This window comes from Bufo bufo, chromosome 1, assembly GCF_905171765.1.
Source record: "Bufo bufo chromosome 1, aBufBuf1.1, whole genome shotgun sequence".
In the NCBI taxonomy this organism is placed as follows: Eukaryota; Metazoa; Chordata; class Amphibia; order Anura; family Bufonidae; genus Bufo; species Bufo bufo.
In genome coordinates, this window is record NC_053389.1 from 45,049,790 (window position 1) to 45,074,155 (window position 24,366).

Here is a 24,366-nt window from a genome sequence, read left to right on the forward strand (position 1 = left end):
AACTACTATAATACTGCCTCCAATGTACAAGAATATAACTACTATAATACTGCCTCCTATGTACAAGAATATAACTACTATAATACTGTCTCCTATGTACAAGAATATAACTACTATAATACTGCTCCTATGTACAGGAATATAACTACTATAATACTGCTCCTATGTACAAGAATATAACTACTATAATACTGCCTCCTATGTACAAGGATATAACTACAATAATACTGCCACCTATGTACAAGAATATAACTACTATAATACTGCCTCCTATGTACAAGAATATAACTACTATAATACTGCTCCTATGTACAAGAATATAACTACTATAATACTGCCTCCTATGTACAAGAATATAACTACTATAATACTGCTCCTATGTACAAGAATATAACTACTATAATACTTCTCCTATGTACAAGAATATAACTACTATAATACTGCTCCTATGTACAAGAATATAACTACTATAATACTGCTCCTATGTACAAGAATATAACTACTATAATACTGCTCCTATGTACAAGAATATAACTACTATAATACTGCTCCTATGTACAAGAATATAACTACTATAATACTGCTCCTATGTACAAGAATATAGCTACTATAATACTGCTCCTATGTACAAGAATATAACTACTATAATACTGCTCCTATGTACAAGAATATAACTACTATAATACTGCCTACTATGTACAAGAATATAACTACTATAATACTGCCCCCTATGTACAAGAATATAACTACTATAATACTGCCTCCTATGTACAGAATATAACTACTATAATACTGCCCCATGTACAAGAATATAACTACTATAATACTGCCCCATGTACAAGAATATAACTACTATAATACTGCTCCTATGTACAAGAATATAACTACTATAATACTGCCCCTATGTACAAGAATAGAACTACTATAATACTGCCTCCTATGTACAAGAATATAACTACTATAATACTTCTCCTATGTACAAGAATATAACTACTATAATACTGCTCCTATGTACAAGAATATAACTACTATAATACTGCTCCTATGTACAAGAATATAACTGCTATAATACTGCCTCCTATGTACAAGAATATAACTACTATAATACTGCCTCCAATGTACAAGAATATAACTACTATAATACTGCCTCCTATGTACAAGAATATAACTACTATAATACTGTCTCCTATGTACAAGAATATAACTACTATAATACTGCTCCTATGTACAGGAATATAACTACTATAATACTGCTCCTATGTACAAGAATATAACTACTATAATACTGCCTCCTATGTACAAGGATATAACTACAATAATACTGCCACCTATGTACAAGAATATAACTACTATAATACTGCCTCCTATGTACAAGAATATAACTACTATAATACTGCTCCTATGTACAAGAATATAACTACTATAATACTGCTCCTATGTACAAGAATATAACTAATATAATACTGCCTCCTATAAACAAGAATATAACTACTATAATACTGCCCTCTCTGTACAAGAATATAACTACTATAATACTGCTCCTATGTACAAGAATATAACTACTATAATACTGCCTTCTATGTACAAGAATATAACTACTATAATACTGCTCCTATGTACAAGAATATAACTACTATAATACTGCCTCCTATGTACAAGAATATAACTACTATAATACTGCTCCTATGTACAAGAATATAACTACTATAATACTTCTCCTATGTACAAGAATATAACTACTATAATACTGCCCCTATGTACAAGAATATAACTACTATAATACTGCTCCTATGTACAGAATATAACTACTATAATACTGCCCCCTATGTACAAGAATATAACTACTATAATACTGCCTCCTATGTACAAGAATATAACTACTATAATACTGCTCCTATGTACAAGAATATAACTACTATAATACTGCTCCTATGTACAAGAATATAACTACTATAATACTGCTCCTATGTACAAGAATATAACTACTATAATACTGCTCCTATGTACAAGAATATAACTACTATAATACTGCTCCTATGTACAAGAATATAGCTACTATAATACTGCTCCTATGTACAAGAATATAACTACTATAATACTGCTCCTATGTACAAGAATATAACTACTATAATACTGCCTACTATGTACAAGAATATAACTACTATAATACTGCCCCCTATGTACAAGAATATAACTACTATAATACTGCCTCCTATGTACAGAATATAACTACTATAATACTGCCCCATGTACAAGAATATAACTACTATAATACTGCCCCATGTACAAGAATATAACTACTATAATACTGCTCCTATGTACAAGAATATAACTACTATAATACTGCCCCTATGTACAAGAATAGAACTACTATAATACTGCCTCCTATGTACAAGAATATAACTACTATAATACTTCTCCTATGTACAAGAATATAACTACTATAATACTGCTCCTATGTACAAGAATATAACTACTATAATACTGCTCCTATGTACAAGAATATAACTGCTATAATACTGCCTCCTATGTACAAGAATATAACTACTATAATACTGCCTCCAATGTACAAGAATATAACTACTATAATACTGCCTCCTATGTACAAGAATATAACTACTATAATACTGCTCCTATGTACAGGAATATAACTACTATAATACTGCCTCCTATGTACAAGGATATAACTACAATAATACTGCCACCTATGTACAAGAATATAACTACTATAATACTGCCTCCTATGTACAAGAATATAACTACTATAATACTGCTCCTATGTACAAGAATATAACTACTATAATACTGCCTCCTATGTACAAGAATATAACTACTATAATACTGCTCCTATGTACAAGAATATAACTACTATAATACTTCTCCTATGTACAAGAATATCACTACTATAATACTGCCTCCTATGTACAAGAATATAACTACTATAATACTGCTCCTATGTACAAGAATATGTCTACTATAATACTGCTCCTATGTACAAGAATATAACTACTATAATACTGCCTCCTATGTACAAGAATATAACTACTATAATACTGCCTCCTATGTACAAGAATATAACTACTATAATACTGCCTCCTATGTACAAGAATATAACTACTATAATACTGCCTCCTATGTACAAGAATATAACTACTATAATACTGCCTCCTATGTACAAGAATATAACTACTATAATACTGCTCCTATGTACAAGAATATGACTACTATAATACTGCTCCTATGTACAAGAATATAACTACTATAATACTGCCCCCCTATGGATTAGAATATGCATGTGAATGAGGTAGAAGAGTTTGATTTCTGACTGGAGTTGGTCTTTAAGGCCAAGTCACGTAGACACATAAGATATGAAGAAACAGTCGTGCAGTTACGTACCTGGCGGCGGCTCCTTGTATGGCAGCAAAGTGAGTAGAGACAATGTTATTGGACGGTATAATAGCACAGTAATCATTATATACCTGTAACACAGTGGTGTCTGTCCTTATGCCCTCATTATTGCGCAGTTATTGGGGTGATGGTAACTAACGTCTGTGATAAAGCTGTGTGATTTATCTCACCATCCTCGTCACATCTCCCCACAATGCGCCATAAATCATCACTCAGATCAATAGTACCAGTCAGTAAAGGCAAAAACACCAGATAGCGGGATGCTTTTCTGTAAACACATGAGGACCTCGGCCAGGACCTGACCTGCTGCAGCACGCCCTGGGCTCATTACATTTCATGAGTTGTAAAACCCTGGGGAAGACTTTTAACCCCTTCCGTTTTTTCACTCCCACCCTCTAAGAACCATTTTTTACACATCAATTTCATGGTGGATTTAGAATGGTGAAGACGCCAACTCCACACGTTAGCTGAAGGTCTGTGGGTAATAGGACACACAGGACACAGGACATGCCTTCATTTTTATCAAATTTGTAATTATTTTTTTTGTGTTTATCGCTTTAAAAAAATAAAATTTGCATGCTAAAGCAATGGCATTTTTTCAAGCGTTTCTTCATGCCCTTTTCCATAAGGAAAAAAAAAATGCAGTTTACACATCTTAACACCATAAAAAATGTGTTTTTATGGAGCTTTTTGGCGGCAAAAAATAAGGCAAAGTTAATTTGTGTGTGAAGGCCTCACTCTGCGGGTCATTATTTACATATAAAGAAAAATCACTAAAATAAAGTGGCCTAAGGGTCCATTCACACGTCCGCAATTCTGTTCCGCATTTTGCGGAACAGAATTGCGGACCCATTCATTTCTATGGGGCTGCACGAATTACGGACCCGCACTTCCGGGTCCACATTTCCGTTCCCGAAAAAAATAAAACATGTCCTATTCTTGTCCGCAATTGCGGACAAGAATAGGCATATTCTATTAGTGCCGGTGATGTGCGGTCCGCAAAATGTGGAACGCACATTGCTGCTGTCCTTGTTTTGCGGAACCGTGGGTCCGCAAACACACTACGGGCTTGTGAATGGACCCTAAAGGGGTTATCCAACCATTGAAATGCTGCACCGTATGTCAAGCCCCTCACACACAATGTAATTATCTTGCTTCCCAGCCCCCATGTCGCTCCTGGTCCCCGCTGCTTCTCCCCGTGCGCAGATGAAAACATCCGATGTCGGTGGGGGGGGGGCAGCCAATGGCAGGCGGCGAGCCTCCCTAGCATCAACCGCAATGCTAGGGAGGCTCGTCCCCGTCACCACCTGCCATTGGCTGGCCCCCTCCCGACACGGGATGTTTTCATGCTCGCACGGGGAGAAGCAGTGGCGGCCATGCGGGGACCAGGAGCGGAGCGGGGAGGAGGTAATTAGATTGTGTGTGAGGAGCCCGGTCGTATTGTGCAGAATTTCAGGGGTTGGATAACCCCTTTAAATGGAATGTGTCATCAGAAAATGACCTATGGTATAAATAACATTTTCAGACTAAGCATTTTTTTTTGTGAGTTTTTTTATTTTATTTTCCATGTTGCTATCCGTATTAAAAAATGTATATAATGCTGCAGTTTTTGTGCTGAATAATAGGTCAAGATTTCCTGTTCTGCACAGGTAACTTTTCAGCAGCTATCTCATCATCATCACAGGCAGGATTACAATGACAGATATCACATCTGCACAGATTACACAGGACCCACCATTCACAATAGGCGATGTCACAGCTTATCTACTCCCCATCCCTGTACAATGACTTCTTTGCGGCAATACTTCCGGTGGCCGCGTCTATTCTGCCTCCGATTGTTTTCAATGGGGGGCAGCACTGAAGATGACGGAGCGACGGTCTCTCCATGATCTTCAGTGCTGTCTCCCACTGACAAGAATGTGAGGCAGAAAGGACGCGGCTGCCGGTAGAACTTTGGCTTGGTTGTCCGCGTCATAATTTCATGGGGGAAAAAAACGCAGTGTGAACGGGCCCTTCGACCTTCAGCCAACATCTGGAACAGCTTTTTTTTACCACAAGAAATGCTGCAAAAACACTACTAAACATGCAAAAGTGCACCGCTAAGAACTACTGTGTGAACCCACACTAAGGGGGAATTCACACGCGGCAGACATTTTTAGCCACAAATATTTTTACAGCAAACCGGCCACTTGTGACTATACCCTAAAGCTTGCCCCACACATTGGATTAATGTCATCCGAACCTATTGATTTCAGCGACCACCCAATGTATATGGGGCCCCCCCAACTGTCCTCTGATGGCAGATGTCGGGGAGGATAAGGATCAGACAGGTCACGCCAAAGCCATTTGTTCTGAAGGAAATAAGCCACCACCAGTGGTTTACTTCACTCTTCCCACTCGGAACACATGCATGCTCAGCCGAGCCCCAAGCGAGCGCGTGTCGGAGGGGTCAGGAGAGATAGCGGTCAGACAACTGTTCTCACCTCATGTGTAGGGCTCAGCTAGCTGCTATAGCAGTACTTACTCTGAGGGCTCCTCTGTATATTTCTTCAGACTCTTCATCATGGAGTCCTCGCTCAGTTCCATGGTTTCCGGTGGGACACGAAGCAACCAGGAGACGTGGGAGATCAGTACTCGGCTCCGGGAGTCGTAGTAACCTGCGCAAACATCAAGACAATTTTGATAAATGAGTGCTGCTCAAAGCTGGAAGGAGCCATGTCTGACCTCCACTGTAATGTCCAACCGTGTAATACGAGGACAGGCAAGAACCACGAGAATCTGTCAGCGGCTCTGGGCTCCAACTCAAAACAAGGTCCCTGAGCCGGAGAACCCCTCTGTGACATTCACAATCAAGAGGTGGTGTTTAGGAGACTACCCCTTTAAATGGAAAAATCACTGGGTTGTTCAGAACTGAGGTTTCTTCACTTCTTTGTAGCAATTTGCTTCATTTTAGCCACAAAAAACTGCAGCAAAAAAATAAAAATAAAATCACTACGTGTGAATAAATCCTTAGAAAACGTTGACCGCTTTGCAAAATACGGGTGCATAGTTGTACCTCTAAGGCAGGTTCTGGCCGACTGTGAGTCTGATGACCCAGCATCACAGGGATCTGTCCAGGATATTGGCGTTAAACCAGACTTAGGCCTCTTTCACACATATGATACGGATTGGCTCCGGATGCGTTCAGTGACACTCGCACCATTTTGCAAGCAAGTTCACTCAGTTTTGTCTGCGATTGCGTTCATTTTTTTCCTCGCAGGTGCGATCCGTTTTGATGCATTTTGTTTTTCACGCGTGTGAAAAAAAACTGAAGGTTTACAAACAACATCTCCCGGCAACCATCAGTAAAAAACACATTGCATCCGGATGCGATACGTTTTTCACTGAAGCCCCATTCACTTCTATGGGGCCAGGGCTGCGTGAAAAACTCAGACTATACAACATGCCGCATTTTTCACGCAACGCAGAAATGATGCGTGAAAAAAAACCGCTCATGTACACAGACCCATTGAAATGAATGGGGCAGGATTCAGTGCGGGTGCTATGCGTTCACTTCACTCGCTCGTGTGAAAGGGACCTTAGAGAAAGAGTGCCACGTCCATCTGTGGCTTGCATTAGGTATGGCAGGGCAGTTTCATGGAGGTGACTGATTCTAAGCTGTAATACCACAAACAATCTGTGGAGAGGAGTGGCGCTGTTAGAAGAAAGCATTTTTTCATCCCAGTGCATTGTGGGCGCTCTGCTGACAGATATACCGTACATGGCTCAAAACACACGGCAGAATAACACATAATAACATTTCCCCCTGGTGGTAGCCTCAAAGTTTTCAATTGATGCTTTTTTCATAATAAGAATTTCCCTTGTGGTAGCCTCAAACTGTTCAATCAGTGCTTTTTCATAATACGATTTTTATCTATTTCTGTGATTGTGACCCCCACATAATCCCTTTCTGGAAAAGAGACACGAAAGCTAGTCTCCTTTCCAAACGGACTCATACCAGTAACATAGCTCTTTCTGGGTAACTACCCTTTAACAGAGCTGAACAAAGAAAATTTGCTTGACTGCCTGAGAGGCCTTGGTTGGGGTACTATCTCTCGTTATATAGGGCGCCGAATAGGAGTACTGTAAGGCAAGCAAGTGTCTCGCTGTGGACTCGCAGCGCAGCACCCATCCTGAACTTCCAGCACTGACGGGGTCACATGGCATCATATTGATTTATGATGCTATATAACCTTTACAGTTCTGGAATGTATTGGATAACACTGACATAATGCTGTCTGTTATCCAATACATTCCAGAACTATAAGGGTTACATAGCATCATAAATCAATATAATGCTATGCGACACTCGCTTGTCTGAAAGGGGCCTAAGCCAGTAAATGCTCCTCTGGGATTCTGGGAAAAATATATAAAAATGAGTACATCTCACACCTGTCAGCATCAGATAGGCTTAGGAAAGCTAATTTGAATCTCTTTCCCAGAAACCCAGAGCAGTGTTGCCTGGTCTACAATACTCTGCACACATACTAGAAGCTCTCCGTAATGAGAAACAGTACCCCCCCAGACAATGCATATACATTGCCCAGAAACCAAGAGTAGAGCCAAGAATCTTAGGGACCATCTGGTCCAGAGTCACTATGTCCGCAGAGAACCAGGACTTTTTGGAACAATGGGAATACCCTGGTGTAATAAAGAATGTGGCAAATGTGAACAGGGCAAAAAACGTCTGAGATTCCGCACAAAATAGGGAATATAAAAGAACATACCCAATAACATGCACCACGGTGGGTGTAATATATTAAGCCATATGCCCATGTAACCTAAAATTTATGTTGGAACGACATCAAGACGACTCAGGAGGAGGATTAGGGAACATGTCCTATCTATTGAGGCAGCCAAAGATGAGGAGGATCTCCCCCAGTTACAGACTGTACCAAGACATTTCAAAGAAAAACATAATTCTGAGGGATCCCTCTTGCGGTTCAGAGGCATCGATCGGGTGATGATCTCCCCTAGAGGAGGGAATTGGAGGAAGATACTTTGCCAACAGGAGACAAAGTGGATCTTTACTCTAAATAAAGTTGCCCCATTGGGATTAAATGAGGGCAATAGTTTTTCCCCTTTTCTCTGAACATAACAGACATGATAGTAAGGAGGGCAACAGTTTTGCTCGGTGGTGGCCCCCTGACCCGGGCCGGAGATTGACGCATATAATTATGGTTTTAACAGTTGTGGTTTTACTGAATTTTTGTAATGTTTTTAACTGTTTAACAAGTTTGGTACCTTCCTGACTAACCGCTCTTGCTATGTTTCAGAAACCTGGTCTTTGGTTGCCTTTCCATATTTTCGTGATACTAACCTATGACCACCTGTGACAAGTTAGGAGTGCCTTGGCTATTAGGAACGTTATTAGGATGACAATCCTTGAATATGATGACGTCGTATTTGGATAGTGGGGAACAATGTGGCTTATGCTCTTTTAAAATTGCTTAGTGATTATATGTAATATAGAGATATACGGCCCATATGGGCACCAGGTTTTGTTTGTTTTGCACTTTTTGTCTTCATTGTAACTGTGGTTCACTTTGCTTCCTATTAATTTATTGCAATTCATATTTTATAATACTTTTTGATAAGGTATTTTATTCTAGTCATCATGTAATTCACCTATTGCAAGATTGTTACTTATATATTATATGAAATCTGCATATGTCATGTATTATATATTCTGTAATCATGAATCAGGACTCATTCAGGCACGTTATCATTATACTGTGATGAATGTATTGTCTCCATATGGGGATTGTACGGGCAAACGCACCTTGGGATCAATAGTGTTTTTATGGGTAATGTGAGGGTTAATAAACTGATTTTTACTACCGCTAAGATGGTATTCCGAATATCCCTTAATCTATCTCGCTATCTAAATAGAATACATAATATTTCCCAAAGAGGGATACGGGCAGGTTGCCCTTTACTATTATGGCGCCAGTGATATCATGCGGATGTGGGAGTTCGCGTTATTCACCTCAAACATCGACGGCTTTGCAGGGAGACTCTATTGTGACCGGTTCGCAACCGATCCGCCCCTTCTGAGCATAAAGAAAAAATACCTAACAGCCGCTTGTCATCTCGACATTGCGAGTCACGTGATCGGACTAGTCACGTGATCGCGAACAGTCTCCCATCTTTGGGAATAGATGCGATAGTGTCAGCAAATTGGGACTCCTTCTCGCCCTCACAGATGGGTGTCATTCAAATTAGGCAATATGTGTAACTGACCAACTAGATGGGGTATAAATAGCATGAGGTTTTGACGGTAGGGTACGCCCCCAAGAGGAAGCGAGGCGAAGTGCGCGTCGGGGTTGGTGTTCCCCCTTGGCTCCTGGTCTGTATATGTCTCTCCTTTTTAAGCTATTTTTGCAAAACCGTTTGTAACCCTTTTATTGCCTTGTCTTGCTTGTTTTAAGCTCTTTTCTGCTGAGATTCTTTGCAATGACTGACAGGCATTAGGTTTGTGGGATTGTGCAATACTGTTTGTAGCAACACGGAGGATTAGATGTAGTTCCAAATATCTTGACACCTTGGTGCCAAGCGCCATATATATGCTGCACACTCCTTTGAGACTTGACTATGCCGACCGGTTCTGGCTGGGGAGGATTATTTCTGTCCTGTATTGCCGCTAGTCTATAAATGATGTCAGATGTTGTGTGTTGTATGACATGTTATCAATGAAGGATGATTACATTACATGTGTTTTCAAATATTTGGCGAGTCACAAGAGTAGAATACTAGGCCCTCTCCGTCTCTCTCATAACATCGGGATGAATTCGGATTTAGTAGAATCGTTTCACTTCTAAATTCTGCCCTATTTGTATGTAAAACTCCTAAGATATGAGCACTTTACAGGAGGTTGAGTCACAAATTGTCCGCACTCTGGCTGTAGAATTTATCTTTTTCCGCTTTCAGAAAAAGACAAATCCATCAGTTTTGGACAGAATCTCGATGCTCTTCAATAAACTTGGTCCATCAGCCATTCGTGTTCCCTCATTAAAAAAGTTTTGGGCTGAGCTGTGAGCCACGAATGCCCCGCTGTCTTCACCTCATCATCAGACGTGATTCGTGGCCTCGTAATCCACTCGTCGCTCGGCTGTCCAGCAGAATCAGTTCACCTCAATGTTGTCGGTCATGGCTCCTTCTTCATGGCTGACAATTGTGCGGCCTTCTCTGTCCATTAATGCACAGTCCTTCGCGACTAAACCCTTTCTTCATACTGTGCGCAAAGACTTCTATAGATATAGGCACCCTCAGAGCGCCACAGCATGCTGCTTCTTCTTTCGTGCAAATCAGAAGTGTGGCCGCCATTGTTTCACGCACCGCCGCAGCCACAAATGAACTGACGTAACACGTTCACACAACTGCGCAGCAGGGACCGGGGAGATCATGTCGAAAACATGTCGATACAAATAGATTCTACAGCCAGTGTGCGGATCATTTTTGACTCACCCTTGTAGGAGCCATTCTTCCTTTGCCGTAGGACTGACGCGAGCGCCTTGTCCTTGACTGGATGACATCACACGTCGGCTGCGGCTCACTTTATGGAGACGCATAAAAATACGACGGCAGTTTCATCAGATAAAACAGATGGCTTTTTTGGAATTAGCATTTAAACCGCACACAATCTCAGCCGCAGCAGCCGGTGTCGGTGGCGTGTTTTACAAGCGGCCGCAGTTACCGCTCAATGACGTCAGCGGCCCATCAGTGAGAGGCTCAGCGAGAAGACTGACACAGTAGTGAGATGGAGGAGTGCAGGGCGATTTGTTGGATATCAAACGTTCACAACTCACCATCTCGCAGGCAGAACGACACCAGATCCTGAAAAAAAATATAAGGCGAGAGGTCAGCATCTGGGATGAGCAGCCCCAAAACCTGCCACATTCTACACATTCTCGGTGACCACCACTAATGGCTGCCATGACAGTGTCCATACTTAAAGGGGTTCTCCAGGAATTAAGAAAATGAAAATATGTAAATATTACTTTATAATAAATATATTTTCAAATACCTTTCATTATATATTCTGGCTCGTTTTGTCGGGGGAGCAATCATCAGGGGAAACAAAATGGCCGCTGTCCTACCAGTACACACAGAACCTGTCCTAATCACACAGGAGGACAAGTTACTTCACAATACTGAGCTAAAGAGCTGCCTCATCCTCCTCCTCCTCCTCTCTACTTGTCAGGGATTATGATTCTGAATACAGCTGAACCTTAGCTGAATCTCTGGGGAATTTAGTTCAGAGCAGACGAAGTACGGACAGGACAGGCTGTGGTAATGGAGACGGCATACAAGTGCTGCTTATCATCCACATCCCCACCCGCTACTTCATGTCTCCTCATGAACTCCATTCCCGCAGAGAGGAGGACGAGGCAGCTCTTTACCTCAGTGTTGTGAAGTAACTTGTCCTGTGTGATCAGGACAGGTTCTTTGTGCACTGGTAGGACGGCGGCCATTTTATTTCTCCTAGTGATTGCTCCGTAGACAAAACTACTAATGAAAGGTATTTGGGAATATATTTATTATAAAGTAATATTAAAGTATTTTCATTTTCTTAATTCCCAGAGAACTCCTTTAAAAGGGCATCTGTCAGCAGTTCTGTACCTATGACACTGGCTGACCTGTTACATGTGCGCTTGGCAGCTGAAGGCATCTGTGTTGGTCCCTTGTTCCTATGTGCCCGCATTGCGGAGAAAAATGATGTTTTAATATATGCAAATGAGCCTTTAAGAGCAACGGGGGCGTTACCATTACACCTAGAGGCTCTGCTCTCTCTGGAACTGATGGACTTTATTGACAGGACCAGGTGTGATCACGTTTACACTGCCTGGCCCCTGCCAAATACAGAGGGCGCAGCAGTTGCAGAGAGCGCAGAGCCTTTAGGTGTAATGGCGACGCCCCCGTTGCTCCTAGAGGCTCATTTGCATATAATAAAACTTTTTTCTCAGCAATGTGAACACATATAAACACTGGACCAACACAGATGCCTTCAGCTGCCAAGAGCACATGTATCAGGTCAGCCGGTGTCATAGGTACAAAACTGCTGACAGATGCCCTTTAATCTGCACTGTTATCTACTTACACAACCCCCAGCCCACCAGCTTTGTTCTGGTGTCAGTCTTCACTGAACTTCTGACATTACATTCATGAAACAAATCTTTAGACATGCCGGGTTTCTCCAAGCTAACGAGGAAAAGGCAACGGCACCTAAAAGAGTGCCAGGATATTAGGAATCAAGAGTGTCATTTTTTTTATGACCCATCAAAAGCTACTCCCACAGCTGATGGCCTTGCTACAATGTATCAGTGTAGTCTTGGCTGTTTTTCTCAAAGAGAACTGCTGGGTACAATTGTAACAAAACCCCCAGATGTGTAACTAGGACAGGTTTTCGGGCTCTGGATGTGATCAGGACTGTTTCCATTCAATCACAGTAAGCAGGGATGGTGAAATGATGAGGAATTAAACCAAAGAATATATTATACAACAGTAAAGCTTTATTGGCATAGGAATGGACGACATTTTCACATAATGTGATCCACAGACTGGCACTGTGTTGCTACCTGAATGATTATGGTCGGGTTGGTCTTTATGGCCGAATCTTCCAGGAGAACCTGACTGAACGTGTCCGTTCCTTCTCCGCCCAGGCCACTGGCGAACGCCTCCATGGCGGGGATGACTGAAGGGCAAAGGTCCAGCCATTGCACCAGATCCTCCACAAACTTCCTGCAGAACTCCCTGTACAGAGGGCAAAGAGCTGACCATAGAGAACACACAGCACCCCCCGGAGGGCAGTGGATGGACTGCGGGAGCGCGCACCTGAAATTATACAGCAATTACCTCTGTCCTTCCTCTGGGTAGAGCTGCGCCAGGGACAGGCCGCACAGCCCAGCGTAGGCGAATCGCGCAGGTTCACTCAGCGACCTCCCCGGCAGGACTGCGCTGCTGCTTCCGCCCGATTCGTCCTGCATGGCGTGAACGCCGTCAGCTCAACTGCAAATACAGGATAGAATGGAAAAAGCTTAGCCAAGGAGCCCAAGTCCAGCCTAGAAAAAAATAATAATATCAATCATGTGGCCTCAATATAAGGGCTCATGCACATGACCGTATAACATTTTGTGGTCCGCAAAAAAAGGATCTGCAAAAAATACAGATTTTGCGGAACGGAACAGCTGGAATAGAACAGTCCTATCCTTGTCCGTAACGCGGAAAATAATAGGACATGTTCTTCTTTTTTTTTGCGGAACGGACATATGGAAACTGAATGCACACGGAGTAACTTCCGTTTTTATTTTCGAACTCATTGAAATGAATGGTTCTGCATAAAAAAAACGGAACGGACACGTAAAGAAAATACGTTTGTGTTTATGAGCCCTAAGGCTGCATTCACATGACTGTTGTTTTGGTCCTCATCGGAGCCGCAAAAAAATTCACTGCAAATGATGCGGACAGCACCCCGTTTCTTGCCCGCATTCTTGTCCGTTTTGCCGGTAAGAATAGGCATTTCTATAATAGGCCGCCCGTTCCGTAAGTTGCGGAACGCGAACGGGCGGCATCTGTTTTGCGGATCCGCAATTTGCAGACTGCAATACACGGCACGGTCGTGTGAAAGTAGCTTAATTCTGAAATGATCAGTGACCCGGCTTGTGGGGTGCAGAACCAGACCGCGTAAGTGTGCATTAAAGGGGTTAGACCTCATGCACACGGGTGGCTTCCGTTTTTTGCGGATCAGCGGTTTGCGGACCGCAAAAAAAACGGCACGGTCGTATGCATGAGGCCTTATCCGCATTTTTCCTACTTACCTTTTGGATAGGTCATCAGCATCAGTAAGAAAAAGGTGGATGACCCCTTTATAAATGGGCACACTGTACGTTTTTCAATGCCATTCTGCATCTATGTGCGCAGCCATTTTCTGGCCGTCTATCTGTTTTTTAATGGTCTTTTTGCACAGTCCTTAAAAACAGATGTAGTTCATCTTTTTTAATTTTTTTTTACTGGGGGGGGGGGGGGGGGGGAGGGTAATTACATTATAGGAGGGGAAGATAGTGCAGATAGAGACCGGGGGCAAGGTGGTGGGACTGGGGGAGGAATGGAAGGAGGGACTAGAACAGTTCAGAAGGAAAGGTGTAGGGTAAAAAATATACATAAACCTCTCAAATGTATGTACACTAATGCCAGAAGCCTGACTAATAAAACTGGGGAGCTGGAATTAGTGATGTGTGAGGAGGACTATGACAGTGGGAATAACTAAGACATGGCTGGATGATAGCTATGACATAGTGGGAATAACAGAGACACGGCTGGATGATAGCTATGACAGTGGGAATAACTGAGACATGGCTGGATGATAGCTATGACATAGTGGGAATAACAGAGACACGGCTGGATGATAGCTATGACAGTGGGAATAACTGAGACATGGCTGGATGATAGCTATGACATAGTGGGAATAACTGAGACATGGCTGGATGATAGCTATGACAGTGGGAATAACTGAGACATGGCTGGATGATAGCTATGACAGTGGGAATAACTGAGACATGGCTGGATGATAGCTATGACAGTGGGAATAACTGAGACATGGCTGGATGATAGCTATGACATAGTGGGAATAACTGAGACACGGCTGGATGATAGCTATGACAGTGGGAATAACTGAGACACGGCTGGATGATAGCTATGACAGTGAGAATAACAGAGAACATGGCTGGATGATAACTATGACAGTGGGAATAACAGACACGGCTGGATGATAGCTATGACAGTGGGAATAACTGAGACATGGCTGGATGATAGCTATGACAGTGGGAATAACTGAGACACGGCTGGATGATAGCTATGACAGTGAGAATAACAGAGAACATGGCTGGATGATAACTATGACAGTGGGAATAACAGACACGGCTGGATGATAGCTATGACAGTGGGAATAACTGAGACATGGCTGGATGATAGCTATGACAGTGGGAATAACAGAGACACGGCTGGATGATAGCTATGACAGTGGGAATAACTGAGACATGGCTGGATGATAGCTATGACAGTGGGAATAACTGAGACATGGCTGGATGATAGCTATGACAGTGGGAATAACTGAGACATGGCTGGATGATAGCTATGACAGTGGGAATAACTGAGACACGGCTGGATGATAGCTATGACAGTGGGAATAACTGAGACATGGCTGGATGATAGCTATGACATAGTGGGAATAACTGAGACATGGCTGGATGATAGCTATGACAGTGGGAATAACTGAGACATGGCTGGATGATAGCTATGACAGTGGGAATAACTGAGACATGGCTGGATGATAGCTATGACAGTGGGAATAACTGAGACATGGCTGGATGATAACTATGACAGTGGGAATAACTGAGACATGGCTGGATGATAGCTATGACAGTGGGAATAACTGAGACATGGCTGGATGATAGCTATGACAGTGGGAATAACTGAGACACGGCTGGATGATAACTATGACAGTGGGAATAACTGAGACATGGCTGGATGATAGCTATGACAGTGGGAATAACTGAGACATGGCTGGATGATAGCTATGACAGTGGGAATAACTGAGACATGGCTGGATGATAACTATGACAGTGGGAATAACTGAGACATGGCTGGATGATAGCTATGACAGTAGGAATAACTGAGACATGGCTGGATGATAGCTATGACAGTGGGAATAACAGAGACATGGCTGGATGATAGCTATGACAGTGGGAATAACTGAGACACGGCTGGATGATAACTATGACAGTGGGAATAACTGAGACATGGCTGGATGATAGCTATGACAGTGGGAATAACTGAGACATGGCTGGATGATAGCTATGACAGTAGGAATAACTGAGACATGGCTGGATGATAGCTATGACAGTGGGAATAACTGAGACATGGCTGGATGATAGCTATGACAGTGGGAATAACTGAGACACGGCTGGATGATAACTATGACAGTGGGAATAACTGAGACATGGCTGGATGATAGCTATGACAGTGGGAATAACTGAGACATGGCTGGATGATAGCTATGACAGTGGGAATAACTGAGACATGGCTGGATGATAGCTATGACAGTGGGAATAACAGAGACATGGCTGGATGATAGCTATGACAGTGGGAATAACTGAGACACGGCTGGATGATAACTATGACAGTGGGAATAACTGAGACATGGCTGGATGATAGCTATGACAGTGGGAATAACTGAGACATGGCTGGATGATAGCTATGACAGTGGGAATAACTGAGACATGGCTGGATGATAGCTATGACAGTGGGAATAACTGAGACATGGCTGGATGATAGCTATGACAGTGGGAATAACTGAGATGATAGCTATGACTGGGCTGTTAATGTACAGGGTTACAGTCTGTTTAGAAAGGATCATCAAAACCGGAGAGGGGGAGGGGTCTGCCTTTATGTAAAGTCCTGTCTAAGGCTACTTTCACACCTGCGTTCAGGTGTCCGCTCGTGCGCTCCGTTTGAAGGGGCTCACAAGCGGTCCCGAATGCATCCGCCTGCCAGCGCTCAGCCTCCGCTCCGCTCAGTGAGCGGACACCTGAACGCTGCTTGCAGCGTTCGGGTGTCCGCCTGGCCGTGCGGAGGCGAGCGGATCCGTCCAGACTTATAATGGAAGTCAATGGGGACGGATCCGCTTGAAGATGACACAATATGGCTCAATCTTCAAGCGGATCCGTTCCCCATTGACTTACAATGTAAAGTCTGAACGGATCCGCTCAGACAACTTTCACACTTAGAAAATTTTCGAAGTTTTAATGCAGACGGATCCGTTCTGAACGGATGCAAACATCTGCATTAAAGGAGTGGATCCGTCTGATGAAACATCAGACGGATCCGCTCCGAACGCTAGTGTGAAAGTAGCCTAAAGCCCACAGTCCGAGAAGATATAAGTGAGGGACATGAACATGTGGAGTCACTATGGGTAGAGATACATGGAGCTAAAAACAACAATAAATTACTAATAGGAGTTTACTATAAACCACCTAATATACCGGAGTCCACAGAAAATCTACTACTAAACGAGATAGACGAGGCGGCAAATCATAATGAGGTGGTTATTATGGGGGGACTTCTACTACCCAGATATAGACTGGGAAACTGAAACTTGTATATGTCATAAGGGAAATAGATTCTTGGCAATAACCAAAGACAATTATCTCTCCCAACTGGTTCAGGACCCGACTAGAGGGACGGCCATACTGGACTTAATATTAACCAATAGACCTGACAGAAGAACAGACGTGCAGGTTGGGGGACACCTGGGAAATAGTGACCATAAAGTAGGGCTGCACGATATGGGAATTTTATGCGATTGCGATTAGGGCCCTAGAAATTGCGATAACGATGTGCGATGCGATATTTTAAGGGAATTGTGCTAGAGGTCTGTTTGCTTGGATTTTCCCATATGAGCCGCTGACGCGGCTGGGTATGACATAGTTATGGGGGATCTGTGGATGGCGCTGTTATGTGGGGGATCTGTGGATGACGCTGTTATGGGGGATCTGTGGAGGACGCTGTTATGTGGGGGATCTGTGGATGACGCTGTTATGGGGGATCTGTGGATGACGCTGTTGTGGGGGATCTGTGGAGGACACTGTTGTGGGGGATCTGTGGATGACGCTGTTATGGGGGATCTGTGGATGATGCTGTTATGTGGGGGATCTGTGGAGGACGCTGTTATGTGGGGGATCTGTGGAGGACGCTGTTATGTGGGGGATCTGTGGATGACGCTGTTATGTGGGGGATCTGTGGATGACGCTGTTATGTGGGGGATCTGTGAAGGACGCTGTTATGTGGGGGATCTGTGGATGGCGCTGTTATGTGGGATCTGTGGATGGCGCTGTTATGGGGGATCTGTGGAGGACGCTGTTATGTGGGGGATCTGTGGATGACGCTGTTATGGGGGATCTGTGGATGACGCTGTTATGGGGGATCTGTGGAGGACACTGTTGTGGGGGATCTGTGGATGACGCTGTTATGGGGGATCTGTGGATGATGCTGTTATGGGGGATCTGTGGAGGACGCTGTTATGTGGGGGATCTGTGGAGGACGCTGTTATGTGGGGGATCTGTGGAGGACGCTGTTATATGGGGGATCTGTGGATGATGCTGTTATGGGGGATCTGTGGAGGACGCTGTTATGTGGGGGATCTGTGGAGGATGCTGTTATGTGGGGGATCTGTGGAGGACGCTGTTATGTGGGGGATCTGTGGATGACGCTGTTATGTGGGGGATCTGTGGATGACGCTGTTATGTGGGGGATCTGTGAAGGACGCTGTTATGTGGGGGATCTGTGGATGGCGCTGTTATGTGGGATCTGTGGATGGCGCTGTTATGTGGGGGATCTGTGGATGACGCTGTTATGGGGGATCTGTGGATGGCACTGTTATGGGGATCTGTGGATGGCACTGTTATGGGGGATCTGTGGATGACGCTGTTATGGGGGATCTGTGGATGGCGCTGTTATGTGGGGGATCTGTGGAGGACGCTGTTATGGGGGATCTGTGGATGACGCTGTTATGGGGGATCTGTGGAGGACACTGTTGTGGGGGATCTGTGGATGACGCTGTTATGGGGGATCTGTGGATGACGCTGTTATGGGGGATCTGTGGATGATGCTGTTATGTGGGGGATCTGTGGAGGACGCTGTTATGTGGGGGATCTGTGGATGACGCTGTTATGTGGGGGATCTGTGGATGACGCTGTTATGTGGGGGATCTGTGGAGGACGCTGTTATGTGGGGGATCTGTGGAGGACGCTGTTATGTGGGGGATCTGTGGAGGACGCTGTTATGTGGGGGATCTGTGGATGACGCTGTTATGTGGGGGATCTGTGGATGACGCTGTTATGTGGGGGATCTGTGGATGACGCTGTTATGTGGGGGATCTGTGGAGGACGCTGTTATGTGGGGGATCTGTGGAGGACGCTGTTATGTGGGGGATCTGTGGATGACGCTGTTATGGGGGATCTGTGGATGACGCTGTTATGTGGGGGATCTGTGGAGGACGCTGTTATGTGGGGGATCTGTGGAGGACGCTGTTATATGGGGGATCTGTGGAGGATGCTGTTATGGGGGATCTGTGGAGGACGCTGTTATGTGGGGGATCTGTGGAGGACGCTGTTATGTGGGGGATCTGTGGAGGACGCTGTTATATGGGGGATCTGTGGAGGATGCTGTTATGGGGGATCTGTGGAGGACGCTGTTATGGGGGATCTGTGGTGGACGCTGTTATGTGGGGGATCTGTGGAGGACGCTGTTATGTGGGGGATCTGTGGAGGACGCTGTTATGTGGGGGATCTGTGGAGGACGCTGTTATGTGGGGGATCTGTGGAGGACGCTGTTATGTGGGGGATCTGTGGAGGACAGTGTTATGGGGGATCTGTGGAGGACACTTATGGGGACCTGTGGATGGCACTGTTATGGGGGATCTGTGGAGGACGCTGTTATGGGGGATGTGTGCTATGACACATAGGGCCATGAGGGGGGGCAGCATAAGACATATAGCATCTTATGCTGGTCCCCCTCATGGTCCTATGTGTCCCCTCATGTGTCCTAAACTGCGCACATAACTGGCTTTGTGTTAAGTATCTTACTAGTGTGTGAAACAATCTCTCTCCTATTGATAACATGGCCGCCTCTGTACTCACTGTCACTATGAATGCACTGCAGCGAGCGGTAGCGAGGTGTCCGGCCGGCACGTGACTGACGTCACTTAGTAACGCTCCTCCCACTTCAGGAAGCAGGAGCGTTACTAAGTGATGTCAGTCACGCGCCGGCCGGCCTGCTCGCTGCCGTGCATTCATAGTGACAGTGAGTACAGAGGCGGCCATGTTATCAATAGGAGAGAGATTGTTTCACACACTAGTAAAATACTTTACACGCAAAGCCAGTTATGTGCACGGGGCCCCTTCATATATAAATCACGGCATTTTCGGGTCGGCCAAATCGCCATATCGCATTTGCCGATTATCGCGATTCGATTATTTTTTCGATTTATCGTGCAGCCCTACTATAAAGTAATAACCTTCCAATTGTCATTCAAAAGAGCGTTTCTTCAGGGAGGAACAAAAATACCAAACTTCAAAAAAGCTAAATGTAGCCAATTAAGAGAGGCCATAGGCCAAACTAACTGGGACAAAGTGCTCAAAAATTAAAATACAGCCACAAAATGGGATATTTTTAAAAGCATCCTAAAATTTCATTGTGAGAGGTACATACCGTATGGGAATAAAAGGTTAAGGGACAAGAAGAAACCAATGTGGATAAATAGAAATATAAAGAAAGCAATAAATGACAAAAAGAAAGCATTTCAATCACTAAAACAGGAGGGCAGCGAGGAAGCACTGAAAAACTATAAGGAAAAAGATAGAATATGTAAAAAAACAAATAAAAGCAGCCAAACTAGAGACCGAGAGATTAATTGCCAAAGAGAGCAAAACTAACCCTAAAATGTTCTTCAATTATATAAATGGTAAAAAGTATAAATCTGAAGGTGTCGGCCCTCTACAGAGTAGTGAGGGGGGAGTCGCAGAGAGCGACGAGGAGAAAACAAAGCTGTTAAATATTTTTTTCTCCACTGTATTCACTGAGGAAAATAAACTGTCAGATGAAATGCAGAATGTAAAAGTTAATTCCCCATTAAAAGTGCCCTGTTTGACCCAGGAAGAAGAACAGCGCAGTCTTAAAAATATTAAAATAGACAAATCGCCAGGACCAGATGGCATACACCTCGGTATCCTAAGAGAAGTAATGTCATAGCCAGACCCTTATTTCTGTTAGTAAAGGACTCTATACTGACAGGGAATGTCCCACAGGATTGGCACATAGCAAATGTGGTGCCAATATTCAAAAAGGGTCCAAAAACAGAGCCCGAAAACTATAGGCCGGTAAGTCTAACATCTGTTGTGGGTAAACTGTTTAAAGGTTTTCTAAGAGATGCTATCTTAGAGGATCTCAATGAAAATAAGCAAATGACACCATATCAGCATGGCTACATGAGGGATCGTTAATCTCAAACTAATTTAATCAGTTTCTATGAGGAGGTAAGTTCTAGACTTGACAGCGGCGAATCAATGGATGTCGTATATCTGGACTTCTCCAAAGCATTTGACACTGTACCGCATAAAAGGTTAGTATATAAAATGAGAATGCTCGGACTGGGAGAAAACGTCTGTATGTGGGTAAGTAACTGGCTGAGGGATAGAAAACAGAGGGTGGTTATTAACGGTACACACTCAGATTGGGTCACTGTCACTAGTGGGGTACCTCAGGGGTCAGTATTGGGCCCTATTCTCTTCAATATATTTATTAATAATCTTGTAGAAGGCTTGCACAGTAAAATATAATTTTTGCAGATGACACTAAACTGTGTAACATAATTAACACGGAAGAGGACAATATACTGTATATATACTACAAAGGACAGTATACTGTATATATACTACAGAGGACAGTATACTGTATATATATATATATATACACACACTACAGAGGACAGTATACTGTATATATACTAGAGGACAGTATACTGTATATATACACACTACAGAGGACAGTATACTGTATATATACACACTACAGAGGACAGTATACTGTATATATACTACAGAGGACAGTATACTGTATATATATACTACAGAGGACAGTATACTGTATACAGTGGGGGAAATAATTATTTGACCCCTCACTGATTTTGTAAGTTTGTCCAATGACAAAGAAATGAAAAGTCTCAGAACAGTATCATTTCAATGGTAGGTTTATTGTAACAGTGGCAGATAGCACATCAAAAGGAAAATCGAAAAAATAACTTTAAATAAAAGATAGCAACTGATTTGCATTTCATTGAGTGAAATAAGTATTTGAACCCCTACCAACCATTAAGAGTTCTGGCTCCCACAGAGTGGTTAGACACTTCTACTCAATTAGTCACCCTCATTAAGGACACCTGTCTTAACTAGTCACCTGTATAAAAGACACCTGTCCACAGAATCAATCAATCAAGCAGACTCCAAACTCTCCAACATGGGAAAGACCAAAGAGCTGTCCAAGGATGTCAGAGACAAAATTGTAGACCTGCACAAGGCTGGAATGGGCTACAAAACCATTAGCAAGAAGCTGGGAGAGAAGGTGACAACTGTTGGTGCGATTGTTCGAAAATGGAAGGAGCACAAAATGACCATCAACCGACCTCGCTCTGGGGCTCCACGCAAGATCTCACCTCGTGGGGTGTCAATGGTTCTGAGAAAGGTGAAAAAGCATCCTAGAACTACACGGGAGGAGTTAGTTAATGACCTCAAATTAGCAGGGACCACAGTCACCAAGAAAACCATTGGAAACACATTACACCGCAATGGATTAAAATCCTGCAGGGCTCGCAAGGTCCCCCTGCTCAGGAAGGCACATGTGCAGGCCCGTCTGAAGTTTGCCAATGAACACCTGAATGATTCAGAGAGTGACTGGGAGAAGGTGCTGTGGTCTGATGAGACCAAAATAGAGCTCTTTGGCATTAACTCAACTCGCTGTGTTTGGAGGAAGAAAAATGCTGCCTATGACCCCCAAAACACCGTCCCCACCGTCAAGCATGGGGGTGGAAACATTTTGCTTTGGGGGTGTTTTTCTGCTAAGGGCACAGGACAACTTATTCGCATAAACGGGAAAATGGACGGAGCCATGTATCGTGAAATCCTGAGCGACAACCTCCTTCCCTCTGCCAGGAAACTGAAAATGGGTCGTGGATGGGTGTTCCAGCACGACAATGACCCAAAACATACAGCAAAGGCAACAAAGGAGTGGCTCAAGAAGAAGCACATTAAGGTCATGGAGTGGCCTAGTCAGTCTCCGGACCTTAATCCAATCGAAAACCTATGGAGGGAGCTCAAGCTCAGAGTTGCACAGAGACAGCCTCGAAACCTTAGGGATTTAGAGATGATCTGCAAAGAGGAGTGGACCAACATTCCTCCTAAAATGTGCGCAAACTTGGTCATCAATTACAAGAAACGTTTGACCTCTGTGCTTGCAAACAAGGGTTTTTCCACCAAGTATTAAGTCTTTTTTTGTTAGAGGGTTCAAATACTTATTTCACTCAATGAAATGCAAATCAGTTGCTATCTTTTATTTAAAGTTATTTTTTCGATTTTCCTTTTGATGTGCTATCTGCCACTGTTACAATAAACCTACCATTGAAATGATACTGTTCTGAGACTTTTCATTTCTTTGTCATTGGACAAACTTACAAAATCAGTGAGGGGTCAAATAATTATTTCCCCCACTGTATACACTACAGAGGACAGTATACTGTATATACACTACAGAGGACAGTATACTGTATATATACTACAGAGGACAGTATACTGTATATATACTACAGAGGACAGTATACTGTATATACACTACAGAGGACAGTATACTGTATATATACTACAGAGGACAGTATACTGTATATACACTACAGAGGACAGTATACTGTATATATACTACAGAGGACAATATACTGCTACAGAGGGATCTGGCTAGATTGGAGGCTTGGGCAGAGAAGTGGCAGATGAGGTTTAACACTGACAAATGTAAGGTTATGCACATGGGAAGGAATAATGCAAGTCACCCGTACATACTAAATGGTAAAACACTGGGTAACACTGACATGGAAAAGGACCTAGGAATTTTAGTGAACAGCAAACTAAGCTGCAAAAACCAGTGTCAGGCAGCTGCTGCCAAGGCCAATAAGATAATGGGTTGCATCAAAAGGGGCATAGATGCCCGTGATGAGAACATAGTCCTACCACTTTACAAATCGCTAGTCAGACCACACATGGAGTACTGTGTACAGTTCTGGGCTCCTGTAAACAAGGCAGACATAGCAGAGCTGGAGAAGGT

At 43.4% G+C, this 24,366-nt stretch overlaps 1 protein-coding gene across 2 annotated transcripts in view; it reads right to left on the reverse strand.

The window, feature by feature from the left end:
- TMCO4 (transmembrane and coiled-coil domains 4) overlaps positions 1-24,366 on the reverse strand; it is a 77,437-nt gene that overhangs the window by 39,006 nt on the left and 14,065 nt on the right. For both annotated transcript variants that reach the window (XR_005777330.1, XM_040422429.1), the window contains exons 2-5: positions 13,303-13,455; positions 13,026-13,200; positions 11,256-11,283; positions 5,933-6,065 (exon numbers count right to left, since the gene is read on the reverse strand). Coding sequence is in view for 1 of the 2 variants with exons in the window: in XM_040422429.1 (XP_040278363.1) it covers positions 5,933-6,065; positions 11,256-11,283; positions 13,026-13,200; positions 13,303-13,433 (467 nt within the window). In the remaining variant the exon portion in view is untranslated. The remainder of the gene's footprint in view (positions 1-5,932; positions 6,066-11,255; positions 11,284-13,025; positions 13,201-13,302; positions 13,456-24,366) is intronic.